This window comes from Bubalus kerabau, chromosome 23, assembly GCF_029407905.1.
Source record: "Bubalus kerabau isolate K-KA32 ecotype Philippines breed swamp buffalo chromosome 23, PCC_UOA_SB_1v2, whole genome shotgun sequence".
Classification (NCBI taxonomy): domain Eukaryota; kingdom Metazoa; phylum Chordata; class Mammalia; order Artiodactyla; family Bovidae; genus Bubalus; species Bubalus kerabau.
Window position 1 is genome coordinate 27,784,630 of NC_073646.1, and position 26,705 is coordinate 27,811,334.

The 26,705-nt window shown below is 46.2% G+C and overlaps 1 protein-coding gene and 1 non-coding gene across 5 annotated transcripts in view; both read left to right on the top strand.

Annotated features, from left to right (window-relative positions):
• The first annotated feature begins 2,812 nt into the window (after positions 1 to 2,812).
• Positions 2,813 to 26,705, top strand: part of SRCAP (Snf2 related CREBBP activator protein) — a 30,542-nt gene continuing 6,649 nt past the window's right edge. Inside the window, exons 1-27 of one of the 4 annotated variants that reach the window (XM_055562621.1) lie at positions 3,107 to 3,244; positions 4,384 to 4,457; positions 5,013 to 5,275; positions 6,552 to 6,803; positions 8,392 to 8,577; positions 8,806 to 8,946; positions 9,722 to 9,944; positions 10,060 to 10,337; positions 10,963 to 11,053; positions 11,194 to 11,283; positions 11,771 to 11,959; positions 12,050 to 12,378; positions 12,482 to 12,659; positions 13,553 to 13,689; positions 13,909 to 14,078; positions 14,342 to 14,534; positions 16,052 to 16,188; positions 16,276 to 16,462; positions 17,485 to 17,654; positions 18,024 to 18,289; positions 18,505 to 18,792; positions 19,337 to 19,501; positions 19,782 to 19,967; positions 20,186 to 20,452; positions 20,786 to 22,293; positions 25,206 to 25,471; positions 25,608 to 25,810. In XM_055562621.1, coding sequence (XP_055418596.1) covers positions 5,222 to 5,275; positions 6,552 to 6,803; positions 8,392 to 8,577; positions 8,806 to 8,946; positions 9,722 to 9,944; positions 10,060 to 10,337; positions 10,963 to 11,053; positions 11,194 to 11,283; positions 11,771 to 11,959; positions 12,050 to 12,378; positions 12,482 to 12,659; positions 13,553 to 13,689; positions 13,909 to 14,078; positions 14,342 to 14,534; positions 16,052 to 16,188; positions 16,276 to 16,462; positions 17,485 to 17,654; positions 18,024 to 18,289; positions 18,505 to 18,792; positions 19,337 to 19,501; positions 19,782 to 19,967; positions 20,186 to 20,452; positions 20,786 to 22,293; positions 25,206 to 25,471; positions 25,608 to 25,810 — 6,154 coding nt within the window. In that variant the 5' untranslated portion in view covers positions 3,107 to 3,244; positions 4,384 to 4,457; positions 5,013 to 5,221. Of the gene's footprint in view, positions 2,950 to 3,106; positions 3,245 to 4,383; positions 4,458 to 5,012; positions 5,276 to 6,551; positions 6,804 to 8,391; positions 8,578 to 8,805; positions 8,947 to 9,721; positions 9,945 to 10,059; positions 10,338 to 10,962; positions 11,054 to 11,193; positions 11,284 to 11,770; positions 12,379 to 12,481; positions 12,660 to 13,552; positions 13,690 to 13,908; positions 14,079 to 14,341; positions 14,535 to 16,051; positions 16,189 to 16,275; positions 16,463 to 17,484; positions 17,655 to 18,023; positions 18,290 to 18,504; positions 18,793 to 19,336; positions 19,502 to 19,781; positions 19,968 to 20,185; positions 20,453 to 20,785; positions 22,294 to 25,205; positions 25,472 to 25,607; positions 25,811 to 26,705 lie in introns of those variants that run through there. The other 3 variants (XM_055562620.1, XM_055562619.1, XM_055562618.1) reach the window with 3 other exon arrangements.
• LOC129638275 (small nucleolar RNA SNORA30/SNORA37 family) lies at positions 10,746 to 10,876 on the top strand. The gene has a single exon (XR_008707778.1). It is a non-coding gene; the product is annotated as a small nucleolar RNA SNORA30/SNORA37 family (small nucleolar RNA).

The window sequence follows — 26,705 nt, forward strand, 5'->3', positions numbered from 1 at the left end:
GAAATTTGAATTACATGTAATTTTAACATATCACAAAATACTTTCCTTCTTTTTTCTTCAACCATTTGAAAATATAAAAGCCTTTCCTAGGACTTCCCTCGTGGTCTGGTGGTTAAAAATCTATCTGCCAATGCAGGGAACATGGGTTCAATCCCTGGTCCAGAAAGATCCCATACGCTGTGGAGCAACTAAGCCTATGCACCACAACTACCGGGCCTGTGCTCTAGGGCCTGGGAGCCACAACTACTGAGCCAACTACTGAAGCCCAAGAACCTAGAGCCCGTGCTCTGCAACCAGAGAAGCCTCCACAATAAGAAGCCCACAAAGTGCAATAAAAAGTAGCTCCTGCTCGCCACAACTAGAGAAAGCCTTCACAGCAATGGAGACCCAGTGCAGACAAAAATAAAAATATTTAAGAAAACACTTAGCTTGTCAGCTGTACAAAAAACAGGTGGTGTGCAGGACCTGTTCTTTGGGCCATAGTTTACCAAACTCTGACACATTTCTAGTGTCCCCTTTGTGCATCTTTCCAGTTAAAACCCTTCTCCCCCACTGGTTATTGTTGATTTTTGTTAATTTTTGCTGCTCTTAAAACTTTATATAATCTGAATCACATATATTTATTCTTCAACTCCACATAATGTCTGTCCTATGGGAATGTTAAGCCATGATACATAATTTTCATGTAAGAGGACTAAGATGCCATTTGGGGATTTTAAGTGTGAGAGCATCATGATCTGATATATATGAAAAGGTCACTCTGGTTGCTGTGCGGAGAACAGAGTAAAGGAAAACAGGAGTGGAACTGGGAGGCCCAGTCAGGAATAATCCAAGCCAAGAGACGATGGCGGCTGGGCCACAGTTACAGTCATGGAAATGGAAGACAATTTCAGACTGGAGCTCACATAACCACTATTAGTTTGTTTTTATTTTAAAATAAGGTGTGATTACTAACAAATTTCCTGAATACTCTTTCTGAGACTGGCATTGAGAATTGTCATGTATACACTGTGGCCCTACCTTCAAGGGGTTAACAACAGTTTTGGGGGTGGGGTGCACAGACTGTGACTCCAGATACAATTTAATCAGTGTTTTAAGAAGCCCAGGAGGCTGTGGGAACCAGAAGGGGTATAAAACCAGCCTGAGGGTGGTCAAGAGAGATCACCTGGGGGTTGTGGCCTTTGAGCTAAATTCTGAAGGAAAAGTCTTGAAAACGGATTAAAAAAAATTATATGGTAAGGCTAAGAAATCGGAGACTCTTGGAAGCTCAGTGCAGTTCTATGATGGTGTCTCAGAGAATATGTAATCTTGGCTTAGAAAAAAACACTTTGAACTGGGTCTAAATAGACGGGCATCTATCTACATTTTCAATCGATCCATCCTGTATGCTTCTGTGTGCCCTAAGGCTCCAGCAAAGAACAGAGGCAGCAAACTGACAGCCTGAATCTGATGTATTTTGGCCTACATTCCTGTAGGGCGACCACAGGGACAGTGGTTTGAACAGTGGTTATCACTTTTGGACAGAGCATATGGTCTCCTGTTCCTGGCACTCCTCATTTGCTCTTTGCTTTTACATTACCTTCTTGGCCCTTCTAGGTTTTTGTTTTCAACTCATGGTCTTTACTGTAAGAAAAAACAGTACTTTAAATCATTTACACAGAGAGAATCATCAACTCTTCGAGTAGAATGGGGAAGAGCTAAACTTAGTGAATGAAGAGAAGTTGAATGAGAGCTTTACCCTGGATTTCTAACCTGGCTCCTAGGGTAGGCTTTAGGTGGTAAATTTTGTGAGTGTATCCTTGTGACTTAGGCTGGTTGGCTATGAATCTGGTGAGGATATCAGATTCTCAAAGAGGGTACTTAACCTAGAAAGTTGGCAAACAGCATAAATGCTTAGGAGTTATTGGGAATACTATCATAAAGAAGGCTGAGCGCCGAAGAATTGATACTTTTGAATTGTGGTGCCGGAGAAGACTCTTGAGAGTCCCTAGGACTGCAAGGATATAAAACCAGTCAATCCTAAAGGAAATCAATACTGAATGTTCATTAGAAGGACTGATGCTGAAGCTCCAATACTTTGGCCACCTGATGCCAAGAGCCAACTCATTAGAAAAGACCCTGATGCTTGGAAAGATTGAGGGAAGGGGGATAAGGGGGAAGACAGAGGATGAGATGGTTGAATAGCATCACTGACTCAATGAACATGAGTCTGATCAAACTCTGGGAAATAGCGAAGGGCGAGGAAACCGGGCGACCTGCAGTCCATGGGGTGGTATTGAGTCGGTCACAACTTAAGAGACTGAACAACAACCCTTGTGTAAGATGAAGCAGGTCTACATAACTGGACTGCCATATGAATCCAGAGACCCATGCTCCACGGCTAACTAGCTAAAAGTACCTGAGAAATTGCTTTAGCACTCCGGGTGATCTATTAAAGCGGGGCGGACTCATCCGAGTTGGCAGCCGCAATGCAGCTTCAACGGCAGGTTCCGTAGTGGATAAAAACGCTTCGTAGCGGGCAAGCGCTGTCTCTGCGCGGACTACATCTCCCAGCCGGCATTGCGCTTCGGGCAGCGCCCTACGCTAGCACGCGAGCTTCCTCGCTCCCCCAACCTCCAGTTACTGTTTCTCGCGAGAAGACGGCCGCGCCGGCGGTAGCGATAGTGAGCTGTGGTGGTGGCGGTGGTGTTGGTGGTGGCGGCCGAGACGGCGGCGGCCATTTTGGTGAGGCCTCGGAAGCGGCGGCGGCGGTTCGCTGCGAGTAGCGTCTTCCACTTTTCCCACCGCCCGCCTGCATCACTGTGCCGCGAGAGGAAGCAGTGGAAGCAAGGCGGTGGTAGTAGCCGCGGGCCCCAGGGGAATTTAAAGGCCGCGAAGGCGGCGGCCAAGAGGGGGCCCTCCCCCCTCCTCGGCGGGAGGGGGGTGGTGCGCACGCCCCCGAGGACGCAGGTAAGGAGAGGGAGACAAGATGGCGGACGCCTCACAGTTTCCCCCTCCCCTGACGGGTGATTGCGCGCGCATCTTTCCGCCACCGCCTCCCCTCCCACCTTCCCGGGATGCTGCGCGCGCACCTTCGGCCGGGGCCCCGGGGCCGGTGCGCGAGGCTGTCGGCGCGCGCCCATAGAGACAGGCTCAGGGGGGCCAGGCTGGCCGGCGCTGGGCCCGGGCGCGTCTCCTCTCCCCTCCCGCCGGTCTGCGCACGCGTACCTGAGCGAGCGAGCGAGCCCTGAGAGGACGGACCCAGGTGCGCTCCTGCCCGCCCACCAACCCCAGCCCCCTCTCAGGGGCGCGCGGGAAGAGGAAGGGGGGCGTGGGGCGAGTAGTCGGGGCGCGCGCCCACCATATCCAGTCAGGAGCTAGGACCTGGCGGCACTAGCTCTCCCTTATCTCAGCCTTTCGCGGTCTGGTGGTGGTGGGGGGGTGCTCCCTGACCGGCAGGGATGAAAGACTGCCTAGCCTTGCGACCCTTGTGTGCGTGGGTTTGGGTTCTGGCGGGAGCCCCCGGGCGGTGCGCGCAGCCGGCTCTCTCCGCCTCCAGGCGCGCACGCGCGGGCCCCTCCCCCAGTCGCTCACGTTGGGTGGGGTGGGAGTCTAGGAGGGGGCGGGGCCATCTTAGGGCTAGTGGCAAGTTGGGGCAGAGGTCAGGGGTCACGCTGGGTCAGGCTGTTGGGACGCATTGGGAGACGGTAATGAAGCCGGGGGTCGAGAGTTCATACTTCTTGATTCTGGTTGTTAGCGCGATTCCAGTGACTTGTGGAACAGGGAGTGAATCAAAGGCTGCGCCGTGGTTAAGGAATTTCCTTAAACACTGGGGAAACACTTCCGGGCCTTTTGTGGGTTTACCCTACCTATTTCCGGAGTATGGTTCTTTGCTTTTAAGCCTTCCTCACCTCTGAGTGCTACTCTAAGGTAGCTCTAGTTCTGGTGTTTGAGGAAGTGTCTTATGGGGCAGGTGTAGGAGTAGAAGGGCTCCCCTGAGAAAGGGTGGATTCTCCTGTGTTCAGCCCTCACTGGAAAGGAGAGCAGGCTGCCAGGCAGCCAGCACCTTTTGAGCTTCTGGATGTGACAGCTTTTTTGGCTTTGTTAATTTCAGCGGTTGGAGCCTTTTACCCTTCAGCTTTTTAAACTTGTTGTCGAGGCTTCACTGGCCAGCTTCTCCTCCCCAGCCAGAATCTCATATCCCTAGGAAATTCTGTTTTCACAACACATGGTTTGTTTTTAATTTTTGGAAATGTGATCTTTTTCTACTACTGTAATTCTCTTCAGCCTTTGAACTGACTTGGGTTTATTAAAAAAAACTTCAAAAGTTGGTGTAAAGAAGGCTTTGATGGGTGTTGGTAGATGTGAATTAGTTCCTCACTGCTGTTTTCCTCCCTGTTTCAGGCGTGATTCCCCTCAGTACGGCGGCACCGTGGAAGTGCAGACTTTCACAGGGGGTGTGGTCTCAGCTCACACAGGTGAGGACTCAAATATTGCTTCATATACTGATGCTAATGGAGAGATGTTTAAGATAATGATTGTGGTGCAACACAGTACTGGGTCTATGGATAGAGATCTGAATCACAGCCTGCCTCCACCAGGGAGAGGAGCACTTTCTTTGGTTTTAACATCAGACTGTCTTAGTCTGTTCTCCTCCTCCTACTTCTTTACTGTGTGACTTTGTGCAAGTCATTTGGTCTGTTTGCATTCTGATTTCCTAACTTCCAAAAGAAATACTAGAATGTAAACTCCATGTAGGTCAGCCATCTTTTCTGCATAGTTCTTTTTTTCAGCATGTAGAAGGAACTAAATAAACATTTATCATGGCTTGAAAAGTATCTGGTTTATAAGGAAGATGTGAGAATTATAGAACACATCAAGTAAGTACTAAGAATTGGACACATAATAGATGCTCAAGAAACTTAAGCTGTAATCACTGTTCAGTTATCTTTATTTGTTAGTGTTATTCTTGGGTTCTAAAAAGGTTCTTTAATCTTTCTAAATCACTTTCTACTGTTTTTACCCTACTTTAGGTGCTCCAGAGGCCGGTGGACCTGAGCGGAGGCTGGGACGCCCTAGTGGGCCCCGGGCCCTGGAAGGCGGGTCCCGGTGGCCGGTGGCCCAGAATGAGGCCAGCTCCCAGCATGCCCTGCAGCCGGACGCCAGCCCCTCGGCCAGCAGCAGTGGTGACAACGACCCAGTCGTTCTTCAGGCATCCAAAGAGGAGCCTGGGAGTGGGACCATGCAGAGCTGCCCCTCCCCTGCTCACCCTCAGCTCCCAATCTTGCAAACACAGGTTCGAAAGTGGGGTAGATTCCTTCTCTGCTGCTGCTTTGGGCTGCTGGCTTTGAGGCAGAAGGAATGTGGCAGGTTTTAGCCATGTTTCCGCGATCCTAGCTAGCTAGGTAGCTGAGTTTGGAGAGTTTTTGATACTCAGGTGGGCTGTCAAGCCTGTTGGATACACATATTCTACTTTACATTAGTGTTACGTTGATCTCTTAAGAGCATGGAAACGCCTTATTATCTTCAAAAGTTTGAGGCCTGGTTGGAAATGAGTTTTGTGACAAAATGCTTTCAAGACTGTGTGCTTTGAGAATAGCTCAATTTCTTTTGGAACTGAAGGGAGGTAAGCTTTATAGATGGGGTATATTGATTTTTTTCTTATATTGAGGGAATGTTGGAGATTGGGGAAAAAAATCATGACTTTTAAAACTGGACAGACCTAGATTTCTATACAGTAGACTTTTGATGGTTATGGGTTTGATATTTGTAATTTGCCTGGGAAATTCTGTGACATAATGTCTTTCATAATTCAGTCGAGGTAGGAATTTGAGTGGCATACTGTGAAGCTTGTGTGCCAGAATTTCATGAGTTCTCTCACTATCCGCAATTAAGTTGGACTTTGTTCTCTACTTACTATTGTTTGTGCAGTACCTTGTAATAGGTAGATGTTTGAGAACAATGACCAACCCTCCTTTTCCTCTCCCACCTCTCCAGTAAAGGAAACCTTAACAAGACTAGTGATGAACATGCAGAGGTTTGGGTGATTTGGGGCTTTTTTGTCACCTTTTAAATTTGGTGGTAGCTCAGATTTATTTACATTGATGAATCTGCCATACTTGCTGTGAAATGGAGGGAAAAATAGGGAGTTGTTTATTTGAGCGGCAACCCACTCCAGTGTTCTTGCCTGGAGAATCCCAGGGATGGGGGAGCCTGGTGGGCTGCTGTCTATGGGGTTGCACAGAGCCGGACACGACTGAAGTGACTTAGCAGCAGCAGCAGCATGGAGGTTCTGAAAAAATCATTAAGATTTGAAGTCATGTGCTATCTTAGTATTTTTGAATTGGGGAATTATGTAAATGTCAGGCTATAATTCCTCTTGCATGATAAGTGTTTACTGGAAACTTGGCCTTACCATCTTGAAAACCTTATTAAAACTATCCCAAATGCTGTGTTTATAAAAATGAGGTTGATACCCTACTCTAGAGTTTTTTCATCGGAAGATAGAATGAAGTAATGTACTAAAAACCCCTTAAGGCATTCATTTTATCTCTCACTTCTGTCTTTTCTAGATGGTGTCGGACGGCATGACAGGCAGCAATCCCGTGTCCCCTGCCTCATCCAGTTCCCCAGCCTCTAGTGGGGCAGGCGGCATCTCCCCCCAGCATATAGCTCAAGATTCCTCTTTGGATGGACCTCCAGGGCCCCCAGATGGTGCCACAGTGCCCTTGGAGGGGCTCAGCTTACCCCAGCCTACTGACCTGGCTAACAGGGGCCCAAAGTGGGAGAAGAGCCATGCTGAAATTGCAGAGCAGGCCAAGCATGTACGTATTGGAAAGGCCTGTGAAGCTTCTTGGGAGTCTTCTTCCCGGAATTCCTGTGTCCCATGAGTACCTAACACTTCTTTCCTTGTCTTTGATTTAGAATATATGCTCTGCTTTGACTTACATGATTTTGAGCAAGTTGCTTGAACTCTGAGCCTCCTTTTCTTTTCTGTAAAATAAGGATGGTGTAATAGCCAATGGGCTACTTAAAAGTTTAAGTTGGCACTTCCCTGGTGGTCCAGTGGTTAAGACTCCAAGCTTCCAGTGCAGGGGGTGATCCTTGGTCAGGGAACTTAGTTCCCATATGCTGCATAGCCAAATGAAAAAAAAAAAAGACTCCACACTCCCAGTGTGGGGGGCCCAAGTTTGATCCCTGCTCAGGGAACTAGGTCCCACATACCATAACTAAAGATCCTGCATGTGTTAACTGAGACCCAGTACAGCCAAGTAAATAAAAGTAATAAAATAATTTTTTTTTTTTTAATTTTAAAAAAAGGAGTTAAGTTAAAGGAGAAAATAGACATGAAAGTGCTTTGTAAGCTAAAAAAAAATTTAGCTGGTTTCTAAAATTTACTAGTTTCCACTTTATGTTTGTCTCCTGTAGTCTCTGTTATACTTAGCAGAGGTAAATGTGATCTCTGGGCCAGCAATATCAGCCTTATTACCTGGGAACTTACTAGAAATGCAAATTCTTCACACCTCTTTTTTTCCTACCCATTTAAAACTCTAGGCATGGGGTCCAATACTCTTAAAAGCAGTACAGATGATTCTGATGCATGCTCAGCTTTGAGAGTTGTTGGTCTAATATCCATGTCTTTCTTCGTGTTTCCTTGGTGACCATCAGGCCATTTAATTCCCTGTCTCATCAATGGCCGTTAGTCCCTTTGCTTTAACTTTTGTCAGGAGAGGACAGAAATAATGGAGGCAGTTGTCCTAAGTTGTCCTAAGTCACTTCTATTAAATAAAAATTTCAAGTGCTTTCATTTTTCTTAGGAGATATAATCAGTGTAGAAAGTATCATAATTTTGTTATACTAATCACTGTTAATCTTTTTGTGTATAATTTTGCAGTAATCTCTACAAAATAAAATGTTTTTAAAAAACAGAATTACATCAATTGGAATTTTAGTATCTGTTTATAAGTATGGTTATTCTTGTGTAAGAATTTGCCAGCCATGGAAATCCCTTGTAGTTAGAGTTAGTAAGGAAGCTTGCTGTCCCCTGTTCTCTGGGAAGCTCCCCTTGGGTTTTGTTTTCCCAAGTCTTGCCTATATTCATAAAGTGTGAATTAACGGAAAGAGCATGAAATCTGGTGTTTGGAGTCATTGGACCTATTTTTAATTCTCAGTCCTTATCACTTCCTGTGTAGTCTGAAGTAAATCACTTTATCTTTCTGAAAGTTTTTTTAGTTACCTGAAGAGCATATAACATCAACTCTTGGAGCTGGTATTGATAATGTTGACTCAAGACAAGCATGTAATACTCAGTCCAGTCAGTGCCTATATGTAGTCATAGCCCAAGGATTCAGCCACGGTCATGAGATGAAGTATATGTCCAGTAACTTAATTGATCTAACTCTCCCTTGTTAGGAGGCTGAGATTGAGACTCGAATTGCTGAGCTGCGGAAGGAAGGTTTCTGGTCACTGAAGAGGCTCCCTAAAGTGCCTGAACCTCCCCGCCCCAAGGGCCACTGGGACTATTTGTGTGAGGAGATGCAGTGGCTCTCTGCTGACTTTGCTCAGGAGCGCCGTTGGAAACGGGGTGTTGCCCGTAAGGTATGTCTTCAACTGGGCCTACTCCCTTCCATTTTTGTTTTAGGGTTGCTTTTCCTTGATGGTTGGAAGGGAACCAAACATAATAGTGTAGGGTGCTTACAAATGCCTCTAGTCTCAAGAGGCAAGCTCTGACTCCACTGGATTCTTGGCTTTGATTTTTCTCTTTGCTCTTGACTTGGGGAAAGGCCAAGGGTCTGGCCTTGGAGTGTTTTCACTTCATTTCCACAGGTGGTGCGAATGGTGATCCGGCACCACGAGGAGCAGCGGCAGAAAGAGGAACGGGCCCGGAGGGAGGAGCAGGCCAAACTGCGCCGAATCGCCTCTGCCATGGCCAAGGATGTTAGGCAGTTTTGGAGCAATGTGGAGAAGGTAGGCAGCAGAGACTGGGAAAGGGAAATGCTTTGGGTTTAATGGGTGGGTAGCATGGTAACAGGAATGATCAGAAATTCTCCTTGAGAGAGTAAATAAATATGATTTTCTGCAATGCTAATGACATTTCTGTTGTGTGTTGGACCTTTCAAGCATTGAGTGCTATGAGAAAGAGAATTACAGTGGAAAAATACGGGCCCTGCCTTTGGTGATTGTTAATAGGACTTTGTGACTTCTCTAGGCCATCTGTCCTTTGCAGGGCATTCAGCATGTTTTTTCTAAAACCTGCCTGTGCCATTTAGCTGCTTAAATAACATTTAAGTTCTCATTAATTGAATTGCTCCCATATATCAACATTAAGTTGTAATTGTTTCTTAAGTATTATCTGGTTTCTGTCTATATTTTCATTCTTGTATCTTTCCAGTTCTTTTCCTTTCCGCTTCAAACATTGTTTTGTATATCTATGGCCATTTATACATGCTTTTTCTGCTGCTAGGAATGCCTTTCTCCTCATTTTCACTCAGGGAACACCTACTTAATGTTTATGATTCAGCTCCAGATACATTTGTAAGTCTTTCCCCATTGCCTGAGACTAAGGTAGCTCTTCTCTCTCCTGTACTTCCTTTCTGCTTTCCTTGGAAGCATCCTTAAGGTTGTTTAGCTCTTCCCTCCTGAAAAGCCCAGGCCTAGCATACAGGAGGCTTCTCTAAATGTTGAGTAATAGTACAGAGTAAAAGATTATTTTGGTGATCCCTCCATTTCCTGTTTGTGACAGGTGGTACAATTCAAGCAACAGTCCCGGCTTGAGGAAAAGAGGAAAAAAGCCCTGGACCTGCACCTGGACTTCATCGTGGGGCAAACTGAGAAGTACTCAGACCTTCTGTCGCAGAGCCTCAACCAGCCGCTAGCCTCCAGCAAGGCTGGTTCTTCCCCTTGCCTTGGCTCTTCCTCGGCTGCCTCTAGTCCTCCACCCCCAGGTTCCCGGATGGATGATGAAGGTGTGTGTCCTCTTTAGCTCTGTTACTCTTCCTCATGTACCCTTTCCAGAGCTGAAAACCCACCCTGTGGCTTGCAGGGCCCCGTGGACTTTGTGACCTTGTTCTCCTGCTATAGATGGGGACTTCCAACCCCAAGAGGAGGAGGAAGAGGATGATGAGGAGACGATTGAGGTTGAAGAACAGCAGGAAGGCAATGATGCAGAGACCCAGAGGCGTGAGATTGAGCTACTTCGTCGTGAGGGTGAACTGCCACTGGAAGAGCTGCTCCGTTCCCTCCCCCCTCAGCTGCTAGGAGGGCCTTCCAGCCCCTCAGGAACTCCCTCGTCTCATGAGAGTGACACCCGAGATGGTCCTGAAGAAGGGGGTGAAGAAGAACCCTCTCAGGTGTTGAAGGTATGGCAGAAGGGGATAGAAGGTGGATTCAGAGTAGGCGCAGAGGGAGAGCCTCAAAAGGACTGAGTTCTTCTGGTCTGTAAGGTTCATTGTGGTTTTCAGGAGTTCTCCCTGGTCTGAGCAGTTGCGCTCTCATTTGAGGATGGATGGGAAAGAATCTGGGTTTGGGCAAGTTACAGCCTGAGATAGGCATATTTCTGATGTGTGGAAGAACATACTGCACTTTTTGGATTGCTGTGTGACCTTGAAAAAATAACATACCTTGGCCCTTGTCACTTCTATGAAATATCCCTAATACTCATTTGCTGGTTTGGACCTGGGATGGGAACCTTGAAGTCTCTTCTGGACCTAAGCTCTGTTTTTCCATGTGTCTGAGTGCACGGGGTTGTTGGGGGCTGTATTTCTTTTCTAGCACTTTCACAGGTCCTCCCCCAGATCGTGGGGCCAGGATTTGGTAGCTGGTGCTAAAATTGAAAACCCTTGATGATATCTTTGCCCTGGGACTGTATCAGTGGCAACTGTCAATCGATGGGACAGAGAGTACTCTGACATCTTACTCAGTGTTGGGTCTTTCTCTTGCTGCTCTAACCACAGGCTTTCTCCTTTCTTATCCTCTGCCATTCAGGTAAAGCCCCCACCCTCTGTCACACAGCGCAACAAACAGCCTTGGCATCCAGATGAGGATGATGAAGAGTTTACTGCCAATGAGGATGAAGGTCAGACCTGTTCACAGTCCTGTTGCTTCTTACCCCTTGAATCATCTGAACCTGATGTTTCAGGCTTTTTCACCTCTTCTACTTGGACTGTATGACCTGAACTTCTGTCCCACTTGGTCTTGTTTCATTCTCTTGCCTAGCGGAGGATGAAGAGGATACCATAGCAGCTGAAGAGCAGTTGGAAGGGGAGGTGGATCATGCCATGGAGCTGAGCGAGTTGGCTCGAGAAGGTGACACCAGATGTTTTACTGAGTATCCACTTGGTCTTTCTGTGCAGAATGCCAGAGATAAAGAGATGAATAAGACACTTTATCCCTCCTGGAGGAACTCCAGATCTAATGACAGATTTATAAGTGAATAGCTATAAATAGAAAATTATGACTGGTTATGGTGGAAATTTGAACATAGTGATGTGAGAGCAAGTGAAGGGAAGAACTGTGGGAATATGATAGTGGCCTTGTTTAACCTGAACCTTAAAGGGGAGGTTCATTAGATTGATACCATCCTTCCCAATGAAGGCAGTGCCATCCATGGTTCTGGCCCATGTTAAGAGGCTTAGCTGAAAGTAGCTGGTGCTGAAAGGAAACTCTTTTGCCTCCCCTCTGACCTGGGCCTAGCAGTGTCTGCAGAGCCTGAGGTAAAATGAACTAGCGCCACTCAGACCTCCTGTTTTTCCCCATGAAGCACCTAAAGGCTTACCATTCACTTCTCTTCCAGGTGAGCTGTCTATGGAGGAGTTACTGCAGCGGTATGCAGGAGCCTATGCGTCTGATGCCTCTGCCCCAGGTTCTGGGAGTAGTGAAGAGGAAGATGAGGATGAAGTTGAGGCTAACAGCTCTGACTGTGAACCAGAGGGGGCCACAGAAGCTGAAGAGGCTCCTCAGGAGGATAGTAGCAGTCAATCAGGTGAATGTGTGGTCATGAGGGACGAGCTGGGAAGGGCAGGTACTGGAGGAGCAGCTATGATGAACACTAAGCCTTGGTCTTGTGCGTTAGACTCTGCTGAGGAACAGAGTGAGGATGAGGATGAGGAACATTCGGAAGAGGAAGAAACAAGTGAGAGCTCGGAATCAGAGGAATCCGAGTCTGAGGAATCTGAGGAGTCCCGATCACAGAGCCAAGCAGATGAGGAAGAGGAGGAAGATGATGACTTTGGGGTGGAGTACTTGCTTGCCCGGGATGAAGAGCAGAGTGAGGCAGATGGGGGCAGTGGACCTCCCACCCCAGGGCCCACCACCACTCTAGGCCCTAAGAAAGAAATTACTGACATCGCTGCAGCAGCTGAAAGTCTCCAGCCCAAGGGTTATACCTTGGCCACTACCCAGGTATATCCAGGCCCAAGCTTCTGCTTTCTCAAATCTTCACTTTCCTGTTTCTCAGTGACAGATGCTTCAGTTCCGTTGTGATACCTCTCTTCCTCCCTACCAGGTGAAGACACCCATCCCCTTGCTCCTGCGGGGCCAGCTCCGAGAGTACCAACACATTGGGCTGGACTGGCTGGTTACTATGTATGAGAAGAAGCTTAATGGCATTCTTGCTGATGAGATGGGGTTAGGCAAGACCATCCAGACCATTTCCCTGCTTGCCCACTTGGCCTGTGAGAAAGGTAATTAGGCAGGGCCCTTCTTGGGTCTCCCTGGCCAATTTCCTGAGAAGCTCGTTTAATGACTTCAGCTGCAGCACCATGAAACCCTCTTGCTGCTAAGTAGCTTTATTGAATCTAATCAGTAATTGTATAGAGAGGTCAGTGTGGGCACTGGGATTCTTTTTTATTTTCTCCTTCAATTTTGATTTAGTTGATTTACAATTTTGCGTTAGTTTCAGGTGTACAGCACAGTGATTTGGTTATACATATATACATAATTCTTTTTCAGATGCTTTTCCTTTTAGGTTATTGTAAGACATTGAATGTAATTCCCTATGCTATACAGTAAATCCTTTTAATATGTTTTACTTGTAGTAGTGCATATCTGTTAATCCCATACTCTTAATTTATCCCTCCTCCTCTTTCCCTTTTGGTAACCATAATTTTGTTTTTTGTGTCTGAGTCTGTTTCTGTTTTGTGAGTTGGGTTTATTTATATTATGGTGCTGTGATTCTTAGGAAGGGACATTGGGACAGAATGTTCACAGTTTATATGTGAGAACCAGAACTCCAAAGTTTGTATTTTTTAACCATCTTTCATCATTTAAAAAATTCCTTTGCCCCAAATTTCTTCAAATTTTTATTTTTTAATGAGGTGTAATTAACATAACATTATATTAGTTTCAGGTGTGCAACATAATGATTCGATATGTGTATACAGTGTAAAATGACAATCATAGTAAGACTAGTTAACATACATCATCGTACAGTTATAAAACATCCATCATCATACATAGTTATAAAACATTTTGGTTTTTCTTGTGATGAGCACTTTTAAGATCTAGTCTCTTGGCAGTACAGTATTATTAACTGCAGTCACTGTGCTGTACATCTTTTAATTCTTTTGCTAAACAGGTAACTGGGGTCCCCATTTGATCATTGTCCCCACCAGCGTGATGTTGAACTGGGAGATGGAGCTGAAACGTTGGTGCCCCAGCTTTAAAATCCTTACTTACTATGGAGCCCAGAAAGAGAGGAAGCTCAAGCGGCAGGTTTGCTCCCCCATGTGATCACTCCCCTCCACTGTTGATGCCTCCTATACTTTTAGGTCCTTTCCTCAAATGAATTTCTTTTCCTTCCTTTTCTGTTGCCCTATTCTGCTCCTGGGACTTTTCTCCCAACCTGATTGCTGTCCCTTGAAGACCTTAGGATGTCTTCTTTTTGTTCGTTCTTTTCACACTACTTTCTGCTACTTTCTCTTGGTACTGCAGGGCTGGACCAAGCCCAATGCCTTCCATGTGTGTATCACATCTTACAAGCTGGTGCTGCAGGACCACCAGGCCTTCCGCCGCAAGAACTGGCGCTATCTTATATTGGATGAGGCTCAGAACATCAAGAACTTCAAGTCACAGCGCTGGCAGTCACTGCTCAACTTCAACAGGTGAAGATGGAGATGTCCAGGATTTGTGGGAGAGTAAACTTGTCCTGAACCCACTCCAGTGTTCTTGCCTGGAGAATCCCAGGGACGGGGGAGCCTGGTGGGCTGCCATTTATGGGGTCGCACAGAGTCAGACACGACTGAAGCGACTTAGCAGCAGCAGCAGACTTCAGCAGCAGTCCTGAAGGGTGGGATGCTTGGAAGGTGGATGCTTGGAGGATGTTTTGCTGACCATCCTCCTTCTCATTCCATTTTCCTCTTTGCAGCCAGAGACGCCTGCTCCTGACAGGAACACCCTTGCAAAACAGCCTCATGGAACTGTGGTCCTTGATGCACTTTTTGATGCCCCATGTCTTCCAGTCTCATCGCGAGTTCAAAGAATGGTTCTCTAACCCCCTAACTGGCATGATTGAGGGCAGCCAAGAATACAATGAAGGTCTAGTCAAGCGTCTTCACAAGGTAGGGTCTATACCAGTTTGTTGAGGGCATGGGGAATAACGAACTAAAGTTCACAGCCGGAAAACCCTTAGGGAGAGGGAAGGCAGTACTGGGCTGAATATACTCAGTTGTCAGGCTGCAGTGTTCCAGTGTCTAACCCATGGCCAGATTGAGTGACTTCATCTTAGTCATCATTCTGCCTTTTTTTTTTTAATGGTAGCATTTCTCTTTTTATTCCTTGAGTAGAGTAATGCTGAACAGTTTCTGGCTTGGATTTCTCTTTACATGACTTATCACAACTTCATATTTTTGTTGTGTTCCCTTTTTCCTTTTTGGTCTTTTCTGGCTCTTCTCCCTTTGTCCAATGTCCAGCTTTTAAATAACATTTCTCAGCGTTCTGATCTTCAGACTTTTTTTTTTTTGTCTCTCAATTTACTTATCTCCTTTGCATACTCAATAATTCCTTGACTGTCTAGACCACTCAACCTATATTTAAATTTCTAATGACATTTTTAATTGAAAGTTCCTCTTTTTTAAAATTTGTATTTTTGTTATCTGCCCCCAACCCCTTTGATGATCCCTGTCTCATGGCCATTTTTGTACAGAAAACAATAAATGTTTCCATCTCAGTTTGGTGCCATTAGTCTGATATTTTTGGAATGCAAGAGGGGTTTCCCTTTCTCTTTGGGCCCCAGGGCTCACCACCCTGCCCCTCGCCTGGGTAGCTCTTGCCACCCTGCCTGAAAGTTCCTTTTGAATTCACTCTATTATAAGCCAAATATCTTAAGCTTTATAGCCTGTTATTTCTATTCCACTTTGGTCAGTCATATCATTATTTTGGTAAATCAAACAAAAAACCATTAAGTTTTTCCTAAACTATACCTCCTCCTTTTTTAAATCTTGCAATATTTCAAAAATTATTCCTGTTTTATTGAGTTATAATTGATATACAGCACTGTATAAGCTTAAGCTGTACAACGTAATGATTTGACATATATACATCATGAAATGGTTACCACACTAGGGTTAGTGACACTATCACTCTTCACTTTTTTTCATCTCTCTCTGAACTTCTTCCAGGTCAACTTGATGACTAAATCCTAGTCAGATTTTACCTCCTGAGATCTCAGATTTGCCTTTTGTTTTCTGTGCTTCTATCAGCGTCACATTTATTCTCAGCTTCTCGGCTGAATTTACTTTCATAATCTTATGAATTTACAGTTACTCCTTTGGAATGCAGTTTGACTCATCCCTTCTGTGTAGTTAGTTGCTCTGTCCTCGGTGCTTCCTTTGTCACGTGTGTTGTGATTATCATCTTTATGTCTGTTTTTTTCATTATAGTAAATTCCTTGAGAGGAGGGCTTACATCTGACTCATCTTTGTGTGGTTGGTTCCCGCTTGCTGCATGGCTGCATGGATGTTTACTAACGGGCTAAGCCAGGGCTCTGCTGGTCATCAGGCCAAGACCCAGGGAGAGGGTTCAGCTGGGACACATTGCCCGCTCTTCTCCTGTCAGCCTCCTGCTTATTTGCTTTTAGGTTTTGCGGCCTTTTTTGCTGCGCCGAGTTAAGGTGGATGTTGAGAAGCAGATGCCTAAAAAGTATGAGCATGTTATCCGCTGCCGGCTCTCCAAGCGCCAGCGCTGTCTTTATGATGACTTCATGGCCCAGACCACGTAAGGCAGGACTGAGGGTGGGCCTGGGACCCCAGACCGAGCAGGAGTGACTGCTAAGGTGCCCTGTTTATTTCTCCTTTCTCTCAGAACTAAGGAGACGCTAGCCACAGGCCACTTCATGAGCGTCATCAACATTCTGATGCAGCTGCGAAAAGTCTGCAATCATCCAAACCTATTTGATCCTCGACCTGTTACCTCCCCCTTCATCACTCCAGGCATCTGTTTCAGCACCGCCTCTTTGGTGCTAAGGGCCACTGATGTGCACCCTCTCCAGGTGAGCAGTTGTCCCCAAGATTATTGCCCTACCCAACCCTGCACCTCTTTTCTTTAGGCTGGAGTCTGACCTTTAGCATCCTTACTTCCCCTGTCACCTCAGCACTGTTCCAGCTTCATTGTTTTCTAATAACGGTGTCACTTTGGGCAAGGTAACTATTAACTTTTAACCCTGAGTTTGCTTGCCCTTCAGAATAGGGGTTGTAAGGCCTGTTCTGCAGTATGTGTGAGAGAATTGTGTTAGTATTTTTTAGAAGTACTTTACATAATAATTAATACTTAAATATTACTTTGTTTTCCTGCTCCTTCCCTCTTTTTGGCCACTTCCCCCCCAAATTTTTGTTTTTATTACAGTAGAACACACATAAAAAGTTTTACCATTTTAACCTTTTCTAAGCATATGGTACAATTTCATTAATACATTCACATAGTTATATAGCCATCGCTATCATCCATCTTCAGAACTTTCTTCATCTTCCTAAACTGAAACTCCATATTCATTAAATTATAACTCCTCATTCTTCCTCTAGTCCCAGCACCTGGCAGTCACCATTCTACTTTCTGTCTCTATAAATTTACTATTCTAGTATTTCATGTTTCGTGGAATCATAAAGTATTTGTCCTTTTGTTGCTGGCATATTTCACTTAGTAGAATGTTTTCAAGCATGTGTTAGAATTTCCTTCCTTTTTAAAGTTGGCTAATATTCTTTTGTACTTGTTTTTGTGTATATGTCTGTGTATGTTCACATTTATGCACGTTGTTATTTTGTTGTGTTGTAGGACTTTGTGTGTTCTGGATGTTAGGCTCTTATCAGACATATGATTTGCAAATACTGTAATTTTGGTCCCATTCTATAGCTTGCCATTTCACTCTGTTAATAGTGTCCTTTGGTGCAGTCCAGTTTATCAGGTCTTTGCTTTTGCTGTCTGGTATGATATCCAAGAAATAGTTGCCACGTTTCCAAATTGTTGCCAAATCATTGATCCTTTGACACTGTGTTTTTGTATTCCTTCTTATGTCAGCGGATAGACATGGGTCGGTTTGACCTCATTGGCCTGGAGGGTCGTGTCTCTAGATATGAGGCTGACACATTTCTACCCCAATACCGCCTTTCCCGTCGGGTTCTTCTAGAAGTGGCTACTGCTCCTGACCCCCCACCCCGGCCCAAGCCAGTCAAGATGAAAGTCAACAGGTACTAAGGCTGAGGAATAAGGGATGGGTTCCTAAAAAAAAGTGGCTACAGCTGGCTGGGTGGGTTGGGGTGGAAAGTTGGAGGCTAGGCTCGACTGTTTATATGGGTGGATGAAAAATGGGGGAGAGAATAACTAGAAGATGGTCCTGGGAGAGGCCCTTGTGTTTGTCATTGATCGTTTCCCCCCCTCCCTCTGCTTGGTGCCTTTTGGTTATCGGATTTCTTTCTCTTTTTCTCCTTTGGGTCTTACCTTTCCCTTTTTTTCTTTTATAATCTGCCGATTTCTCTGCCTCATCTTCCTTATTTATTTTTTTTCCTATTCCTTACTCTCCCTCCTCCCCTACCCATCCCCTTGTGTTTTCCTCATAGGATGCTGCAGCCAGTGCCCAAGCAAGAAGGCCGGACAGTGGTGGTTGTGAACAGTCCACGGACCCCCCTGGGCCCTGTCCCAGTCCGACCCCCTCCAGGCCCTGAACTCTCAGCCCAGCCCAGCCCTGGCCCAACCCCCCCAGTGCTGCCAGCACCACTGCTGGTGTCAGCCTCGCCTTCCGGGCCCCCACTTATTCCAGCATCCCGGCCTCCTGGCCCTGTTCTTTTGCCCCCACTGCAGCCAAACAGTGGGCCTCTCCCCCAGGGTGAGTTGCAAGGAAGCCAGGATGCTGGGGGGTACTTCAGGCAGATTGTTTGGATTGGGGGAGAAGTAATGAAATTTAGTGTTTGAGGAGCTGGGTTGGAGAGAGGGGTGTAGTGTTTGATGGGCTACGAGAGATTATGTATGGAGGCTTCTAGGAGCAGGCTAAAGCTTAATTGGTCAAGTTATATCTGACAGGCGTTTGCTTTGTGTTTACAGTGTTACCATCCCCTCTGGGGGTCTTAAGTGGGACCTCACGGCCTCCCACACCAACCCTGTCCTTGAAGCCGGCCCCACCTGCCCCTGTTCGCCTGAGCCCTGCCCCACCACCAGGCTCCTCCAACCTGTTGAAGCCGCTTACAGTGCCCCCAGCCTATGCGTTCCCGAATGCTGCTGCCACCACCACCTCCACCAGCACGGTCACTGCTCCCACTACGGCAGCGCCAGCTCCTGCTCCTGCGCCACAGCGCCTCATCCTGTCTCCCGACATGCAAGCTCGCCTGCCCTGTAAGTTCCCAGGGCTCTGTGAGGGTAAAGGACTTGAGCTGGCAGGAAGGCCTGTCTGTGTGCCATGGAGCAAGAGAAGAAAAGCTGGGGGCCAGGCATGTGTCAGATTCTAGGTAGCTAACATATATTAGTTATCTTGCCAGGCATTGATAATTCTTAATCAAGTAAGAGCCCTGAAGTAGTTCACAGTCTCTAGTTGGGGAGGTGACCCATAGATGAGTAAATAGTGGTCAGCCTAATAGTAGATAATTATTTGGGGTAAAAGGGCAGCACAGTGGGCAGGTGTGTGTGTGTGAGTGATGAGCTCAGGATGGTGGAAGGCTGTTAGAGGATGTAAAGGAGATTGCAGATTAAACAAGCAGGATTGGAAGGAGTAGCATGTCAAAAGCTCAGAGGCTGTAGGTGGAGGCTGAGGTTCTTAGAACATGGTGAATTGAGTGGGGGATGGGTTGGAGAAACTGGAGACTTGCACCTCATGGAGGTGTGTGAAATGACATTGAGCAGAGTGAGCCCCATGTACATTAAGCCTCTTCTTTATTTGTAGCAGGTGAAGTGGTCAGCATCGGGCAGTTGGCCTCACTAACACAACGTCCAGTGGCTAGTACAGGGGGAAGCAAACCTCTCACCTTCCAAATCCAGGGCAACAAGCTGACTTTGACTGGTGCCCAGGTGCGCCAGCTTGCTGTGGGGCAGCCCCGCCCGCTGCAAAGTAGGTAAAACCCACCCCCTGTCCTGCCTTTTTCTTCCTCTTCTTTGTCCCTTTGTTTTTGTGGCTCTTTCCAGATGTCAGCCTTTATGTTTTTTCCCCCTAGCTTTTGGTGGGTGTGGCCAAGGGGAATGGTTGAAGGGTTCTTTAGATCAAGATAGGTATGAGGTTATTCTGGAGAAGTTACTCCCTTTCTGTTCTTTCTCTCTTCTCTTGCCCCTGCCTCTGCCCTCCTCCGGCTGATAGCTGCTTCTTTCTCTCTCTCTCTCTTCCCTTAACCCAGGGAATGTGGTGCACCTGGTGTCAGCAGGGGGGCAGCACCACCTCATCAGCCAGCCTGCCCATGTGGCCCTCATCCAGGCCGTGGCCCCGACCCCTGGCCCCACCCCTGTCTCTGTGCTGCCTTCTTCGACCCCCAGCACCACCCCTGCCCCCACTGGCCTCAGCCTTCCGCTTGCTGCTAACCAGGGTGAGGCTTCTGGCCTTCCTACTTACTTAGCCCTTGCTGGCCTTGGTCCTTCCAGGCATGCCCTGGGCTACTGTCTGTCTAGCCTTCCCCCAGTGTTGTTTTCCCTTGCCAGTAACTCTGATATCTGTCTGCTACCCTCTCCTGCCCTTGGACTTCTTCCATCCTTTGGGTTTCTTGTTTCTTTTCTACCTTCCCCTCAATGTAGCTTCCTCTTGCAGTGCCACCAACCATGGTGAATAATACAGGCGTGGTGAAGATTGTAGTGAGACAGGCCCCTCGGGATGGACTGACTCCTGTTCCTCCGTTGGCCCCAGCACCCCGACCTCCAAGCTCTGGGCTTCCAGCTGTGTTGACTCCACGCCCCACATTACCCCCTGGCCGTCTACCCACACCTAGTCTGGGTACTGCCCGGGCTTCCATACCCACATCCACTCTCGTGAGGCCACTTCTCAAGCTGGTCCACAGTCCTTCGCCTGAAGTCAGTGGTGAGTCAAGGTGGCTGATGCCAGAAATTTTTGCTGGGAATGGAGATAGGGTGGCCCAGAGGGTATCTAAGTCACAGTAGATGCTTTCATTATCAGTATACTGGTTTGCAGCGGCCCCCGCTGAGCCCTTGTCTGATTCTAAGATACATTGGTTAGAATCTGGAAGGAAAAGAAATGTTCGATTGTTCGATTCCTTGAATCTTTGAGATCATGGTGTGGGAGTGAAGGTCTTCTGGGAAAAGGTGAACCTTGAGGGTAGGGGAATGGGTGGGACAGGGTAATAGAAGGAGCAAGAAAAGAATGGGGGGGCTAACTTATCCTCTGTCTCCACAGCTTCAGCACCCGGAGCTGCTCCCTTGACCATCTCTTCTCCTCTCCCTGTGCCATCTTCACTCCCTGGACCAGCCTCTTCTCCAGTGCCAGTCCCCAACTCCTCTCCCCTTGCTAGTCCTGTGTCTTCTACAGTCTCAATTCCGGTGTCATCTTCACTTCCCATCTCTGTCTCCGCAACTCTTCCTTCCCCAGCCTCAGCTCCACTCACCATTCCCATCTCAGCCCCCTTGCCTGTTTCGGCTTCGGGCCCCACTCTTTTGACTAATGTGACTCCAACACTGACACCGGTTGTCTCAGCAGCCCCTGGACCTCCTTCTTTGGCACCAGTTGGGGCTTCTCCATCAGCGTCAGCCTTGACTCTAGGTTTGGCCTCAACTCCATCCCTGTCCCCATCTCAGGCACCTGGTCACCCTCTATTGTTGGCTCCAGCCTCTTCACATGTTCCAGGGTTGAACTCAGCCGTGGCCCCAGCATGTTCACCTGTCCTGGTGCCGGCTTCTGCTCTGGCCAATCCTTTTCCGGCAACACCAAATCCAGCTCCAGCTCAGGCTTCCCTTTTGGCTCCAGCACCTACTGCATCTCAGGCTCTGGCCACCTCTCTGGCTCCCATGGTGGCTCCACAGACAGCAATCCTGGCTCCTTCTCCAGCTCCTCCTCTGGCTCCTCTTCCAGTCCTGGCTCCATCACCAGGTCCTACTTCTGTCCTGGCTTCATCGCAGACTTCGGTTCCAGTTCTGGCTTCATCGTCTACTCCAGGAACGCCTTTAGCCTCAGCCTCCTCATTGGGGCCAGCCCCAGCTGCTGCGTTGGCTCCATCATCAGCTCAAACTATGGTACCAGCCCCAGTTCCATCACCTCTTCCGAGTCCGGCTTCTACGCAGACATTGGCTTTACCCCCCGCTTTAGCATCCACTCTTGGCGGCTCGTCTCCATCTCAGACACTGTCTTTGGGAACTGGGAACCCTCAAAGTCCCTTTTCAGCTCAGACGTTGTCATTGACTCCAGCATCATCCTTAGTACCAGCTCCAGCCCAAACACTGTCTTTAGCACCAGGACCACCATTGGGTCCATCTCAGACGCTGTCTTTGGCTCCAGCACCCACTCTGGCTCCAGTTTCTCCTATGGGCCCAGCCCCAGCTCACACGCTGACTTTGGCTCCAGTATCATCATCTGCTTCACTCCTGGCCCCAGCTTCAGTGCAGACACTGACTTTGAGCCCTGCCCAAGTTCCGGTGCCCACCTTGGGCCCAGCAGCAGCTCAGACTCTGGCATTGGCCCCAGCCTCAACACAGAGCCCAGCTTCCCAGGCATCTTCCCTTGTGGTTTCGTCATCTGGCGCCGCTCCCTTGCCTGTCACCATGGTATCCCGGCTACCTGTTTCCAAGGATGAGCCTGAAACACTGACATTACGCTCTGGTCCCCCCAGCCCTCCCTCCACTGCTACCTCGTTCAGTGGTCCCCGACCTCGACGACAGCCCCCACCACCACCTCGTTCCCCTTTCTATCTGGTAAGTTTTACTGTCTCAAAGGAGAGGGGACAGGAAACTGAATTCTTTTGGAGTATTGCTATAGAGTGGATGGAACAAAATAATGTCACTTTTATCTTGGTAAATTACAAAGCCTGTTTTTTTTGGACCTAATACTTGAATGCCACTGGACAGAGCCCTCTCCTGGGCCTTTACTCTTATCTGTAAAATGGGAATAATAATTCAGGTCCTACTTTTCACAGAGGAATAGTTGAGGACATAATGTGCTTTTAAAACTATTAATCACTGATGTGTTCAAGGCTTTTTTGTTAAATTTGGTCTCTGGTTCTTGTTTACTCTTGAGTTAGTGTTGATATATAATTGCCCCATTTTACAGATGAAACTAGCTCATTAAATGATGTTTTAAAATTTACACAACTTGTGAGAATACAAATGTGCTGACTATACTGCTTTCTCTTCTGCACAAGAGGCAGTCTCAGAGACAGGAAGATTTTTCTGAGTTGATCACCATCGATATTTGAACTTACAAGGGATAAAGGACACCATGGAATACAGTTCCCTAAAGATCATGAGCCTTGCTGTAGTGTTTTACCTTCATGGTGATTAAGTGGGCAATAAAAACAACTTTTTTCTGTCCCTTCATGAGCTTTCTGGTAGCCATTTTTTTTCTGTCATGTATATAGTTCTATGTATGTTTGGTTGAGTTAAAGTTGCAACACAGAGTAAGTAACCCATGACCTAATAAGTAGAAAGATCTAGGGAGTCTTTCCAGGTCCTCTTGTATTTTTCTCCCGCTGATAATAGAGCTGCTGCTGTATTATTATGCTCTATTATCTATTATTATTTGCCTCAGCCCCAGTCCCCCACCCTCCATCAGTGCCACTGACTCCACCTTTGGTCTTCCTCTAATGCTGCCAGGTTGGTCTGGCTTTTTGGAATCCGAGAGGAAAGCCTAGATCTTAGCCCAAGGGTACAACCCCATAATCTGTGTTTTACTTTCATTGCTCTGCAAGTATTAATAGGTAGCAGCTTCTTGACACTTTTTTAAAGAAGTTTGAGATATAAATCACATACCATACAGTTCTCCTATTTAAACCATACAATTTATTGACTTCTAGTATATTCACAGAGTTATGCAACTGTGACCATGGTCAACTTGAGAACCGTTTGCATGTTCTGTAAAGAAAACCCCACACTTAGCCATCGTCCTTAATACTTTGCTTTTCTCCTAACTCGAAATAACCACTAGCCTACTTAATGTCCTACTTATTGAGTCATATATAGTCTTTTGTGACTGGCTTCTTTCACTTATTTTAATGTTTTTGAGGTTCATCCATGTTATGCTATAACTGAGTTATATGTGTATATACAACAGTACTTCATTTAAAAAAAAAATTGTTGAATAATATTCCATTGTATGGGTATACCATATTTTATATATCTGTTGATCAGTTGATTGGGGGACATTTGGTTTGTTTCTTCTTTTTGGCTGTTATGAATAATGCTGCTATGAACATTCATGTATAAGATTTTGTATCTTTTCATGTGTTTTCATTTATATTGGATGTAACTTTAGAAGTGGAATTGCTGGGGTATGGTAACTGTGTTTGACTGAAGAATTGACAAATTTGTTTTCCAAAGTGGCTGTACCATTTTAAATTCCCTAGCACTTGTGGGGGTTTGAGATTCTCTACATCTTTGCCAAAAACTTGTTGTCTGTTTGATTATATCCATCCTAGTGGGTTTGAAGTGGTGCCTTGTGGTTTTGATTTGCATTTTCCTGATCATTAATGATGTTGAGCATCTTTTCAGAGGTTGTTAGCCATTTGTATATTCTTCTTTGAAGAAATGTCTATTCAGATCCTTTCCCTTTTTTAATGGGGTTATTTTGTTTCTTTCTGTTACTGATATGTAAGATTTCTTTATGTATTCTGGATACAAATCCTTTTTCAGATAGATGATTTGCAAATATTGTTTCCTTTGCTACTACTGTTGAGAGCTGGCCTTAATGATTTTTCCCTCTAAGATGGCTTTCCTTCCTCACTTAGACCACCAGAAGCCAAGAGGTCAAGCTTAAGATAGCAGTCAGGAAGGGAAATTTGGGACACTGCTTTTTTTCAGGACCATCTTGTAGATTCTAGTCTTCATTATTTGTGCATTCCAGTAACAGATATTTATTGAGAGCCTACTTTGTGCCAGATAACAAGCTGAATATTAGATGAATACGACGAGCAAGATCAGATATTTTTCATGTTATATAGGGCTTACAGTTTAGTGGATAGAAGATGTTAAAGAATCATAGCCATGTAAAACTCCAAGAGTGATAAGTGCTACAAGAGTTAGGTGACTTGATAGCCTATGAAACTGGAAGCACAAAAGATGGAAAAGGATTGGGTCAGAATCATACAAATTTTCTGCCACCGGGAAAAATCTCCCCTCCCCTTTTCTCTCTCAGGGTGATGGTACCTAGATGTCTGGTTGGCTGTTCCCATCCCACCCCATTCCAGTCTAACCTTTGACAGAGACCTGGCATGGATTTGGTTAGCGTGCCTGCATCCTGCTCAGTGCTTTGAGGAGGGATTTTAGTCATTGTTTTGGATCTACCACAAGAAGATAAATTAGGGTATCCTGGAGTTAAGTGTTTTATGGGAAAATCCACACATATCATCCATTCTATAAGTTGATCGAATATGTGGATCTTAATTTTGAGTATTGAGACATCTGCTTTGGTAGCATACAGGGAAGATCAGTTTTCTCTTTCAGAGAAGTCATTTCATTCAATGTGGTGAAAAGAATAATTCCCATATTGACAACTTGGGAAAGCTAAAATAGTGTGTTCTTGAATCTTTGGGTTTCCATAAATTATGTTTTAATTCTGGGAGTTACTGCCAGGTCTTCTGTAAGGATGCTGATGACTTTTTCTGTGTTTTTAGGACTCTCTGGAGGAAAAGAGGAAGCGGCAGCGGTCTGAACGCCTGGAACGGATTTTCCAACTTAGTGAGGCTCATGGGGCCCTGGCACCTGTGTATGGGACTGAAGTCTTGGATTTCTGTACCCTGCCCCAACCTGTTGCCAGCCCCATCGGCCCTCGTTCTCCTGGCCCCAGCCACCCCACCTTTTGGACTTATACCGAGGCTGCCCGCCAGGCTGTACTGTTTCCCCAGCAACGACTAGACCAGCTGTCAGAAATCATTGAGAGGTTGGCAGGGCTAAGTGCTAATGGGAAGTGGGTCTTGGGGCCTCTGAGTGGATATAGTGGTTAGGGCTGTTAAAGGTGCTGACTTTTGGGGCCATTCAGAGTTCCATATTTTCTACAGCTTGGCTTCTTTTTACAGGTTCATCTTTGTCATGCCTCCTGTGGAGGCACCTCCCCCTTCCTTGCACGCCTGCCACCCACCTCCTTGGCTGGCCCCACGTCAGGCAGCCTTCCAGGAGCAATTGGCTCATGAGCTCTGGCCTCGGGCTCGTCCTCTGCACCGTATTGTATGTAACATGCGTACCCAGTTTCCTGACTTGAGGCTCATCCAGTATGATTGTGGTGAGTTCACTGGCCAGTGAGGGTGCCTTGATCTCTTTTCTTGTCTTAGTCTCAAGGTGGTTATATCAGAGGGATGCTCTACATAAGGTTTCTGTGGGTTTCATTAAACATTAGATAGTCTTTTAGGTTATGCTTATGGGTGAGTTGAAATGTAGGCCTTATGATGGATTCTTGGCATTTGTAAATTTGACTTTGATGAAAGTTGAAAGTGTTTGCTAACTCATTTATTCAGTGATTATTTTGTGACCTTCTGTTACATTGTATATCATTTAGGATACAATGGCAAATGAGATAGTACAGCATGGAGTTTTTAGATTTATGGGGAAAGGTGTGTGCTAGTACAGGACTGCATAGTAAATAGTAGATTTGGGGGAATTCCCTGATGGTCCAGTGATTAGGACTCTTTTTACTTCTTTTTTTGGCTTTTCAAGGGCATGTTCAATTGGTCAGGGAACTAAGATTTTGTAAGCCACATGGCCAGAAAAAAATGTAAATAGTACATTTTATTTTGGGAAACTATTTGGATGAGGATCCTTTTCTTTTGGTTAGAATCTTATTGTTTAGAAGGAATTTGGCTGCAGGTAATAAAACCAACCAAAGGTGGCTTCAAAATCATTTATTGTTTACCAAGTCAGAAATGCTGAGAAAGGGTATATAACTGGTTTAGCAGTTTACTGGTGTCTTTATGGACCCAAGACTTTGCCTGCCATCCTTAGCTTGTATCTTTTTATTCTCATGGTTATTTCCTTGTGGTATTAAGATGATGTTCCAGGGAGTATACCAGTACTCCAAGCAGAGAGCAAGGGGTTGAGACAAAATATTCCTAGCAAGACTTTGATTTTTTTTTCTTCTGGGAAAAAAAGCCCACCCAGTTGACTTTGATTCAGAATTGACT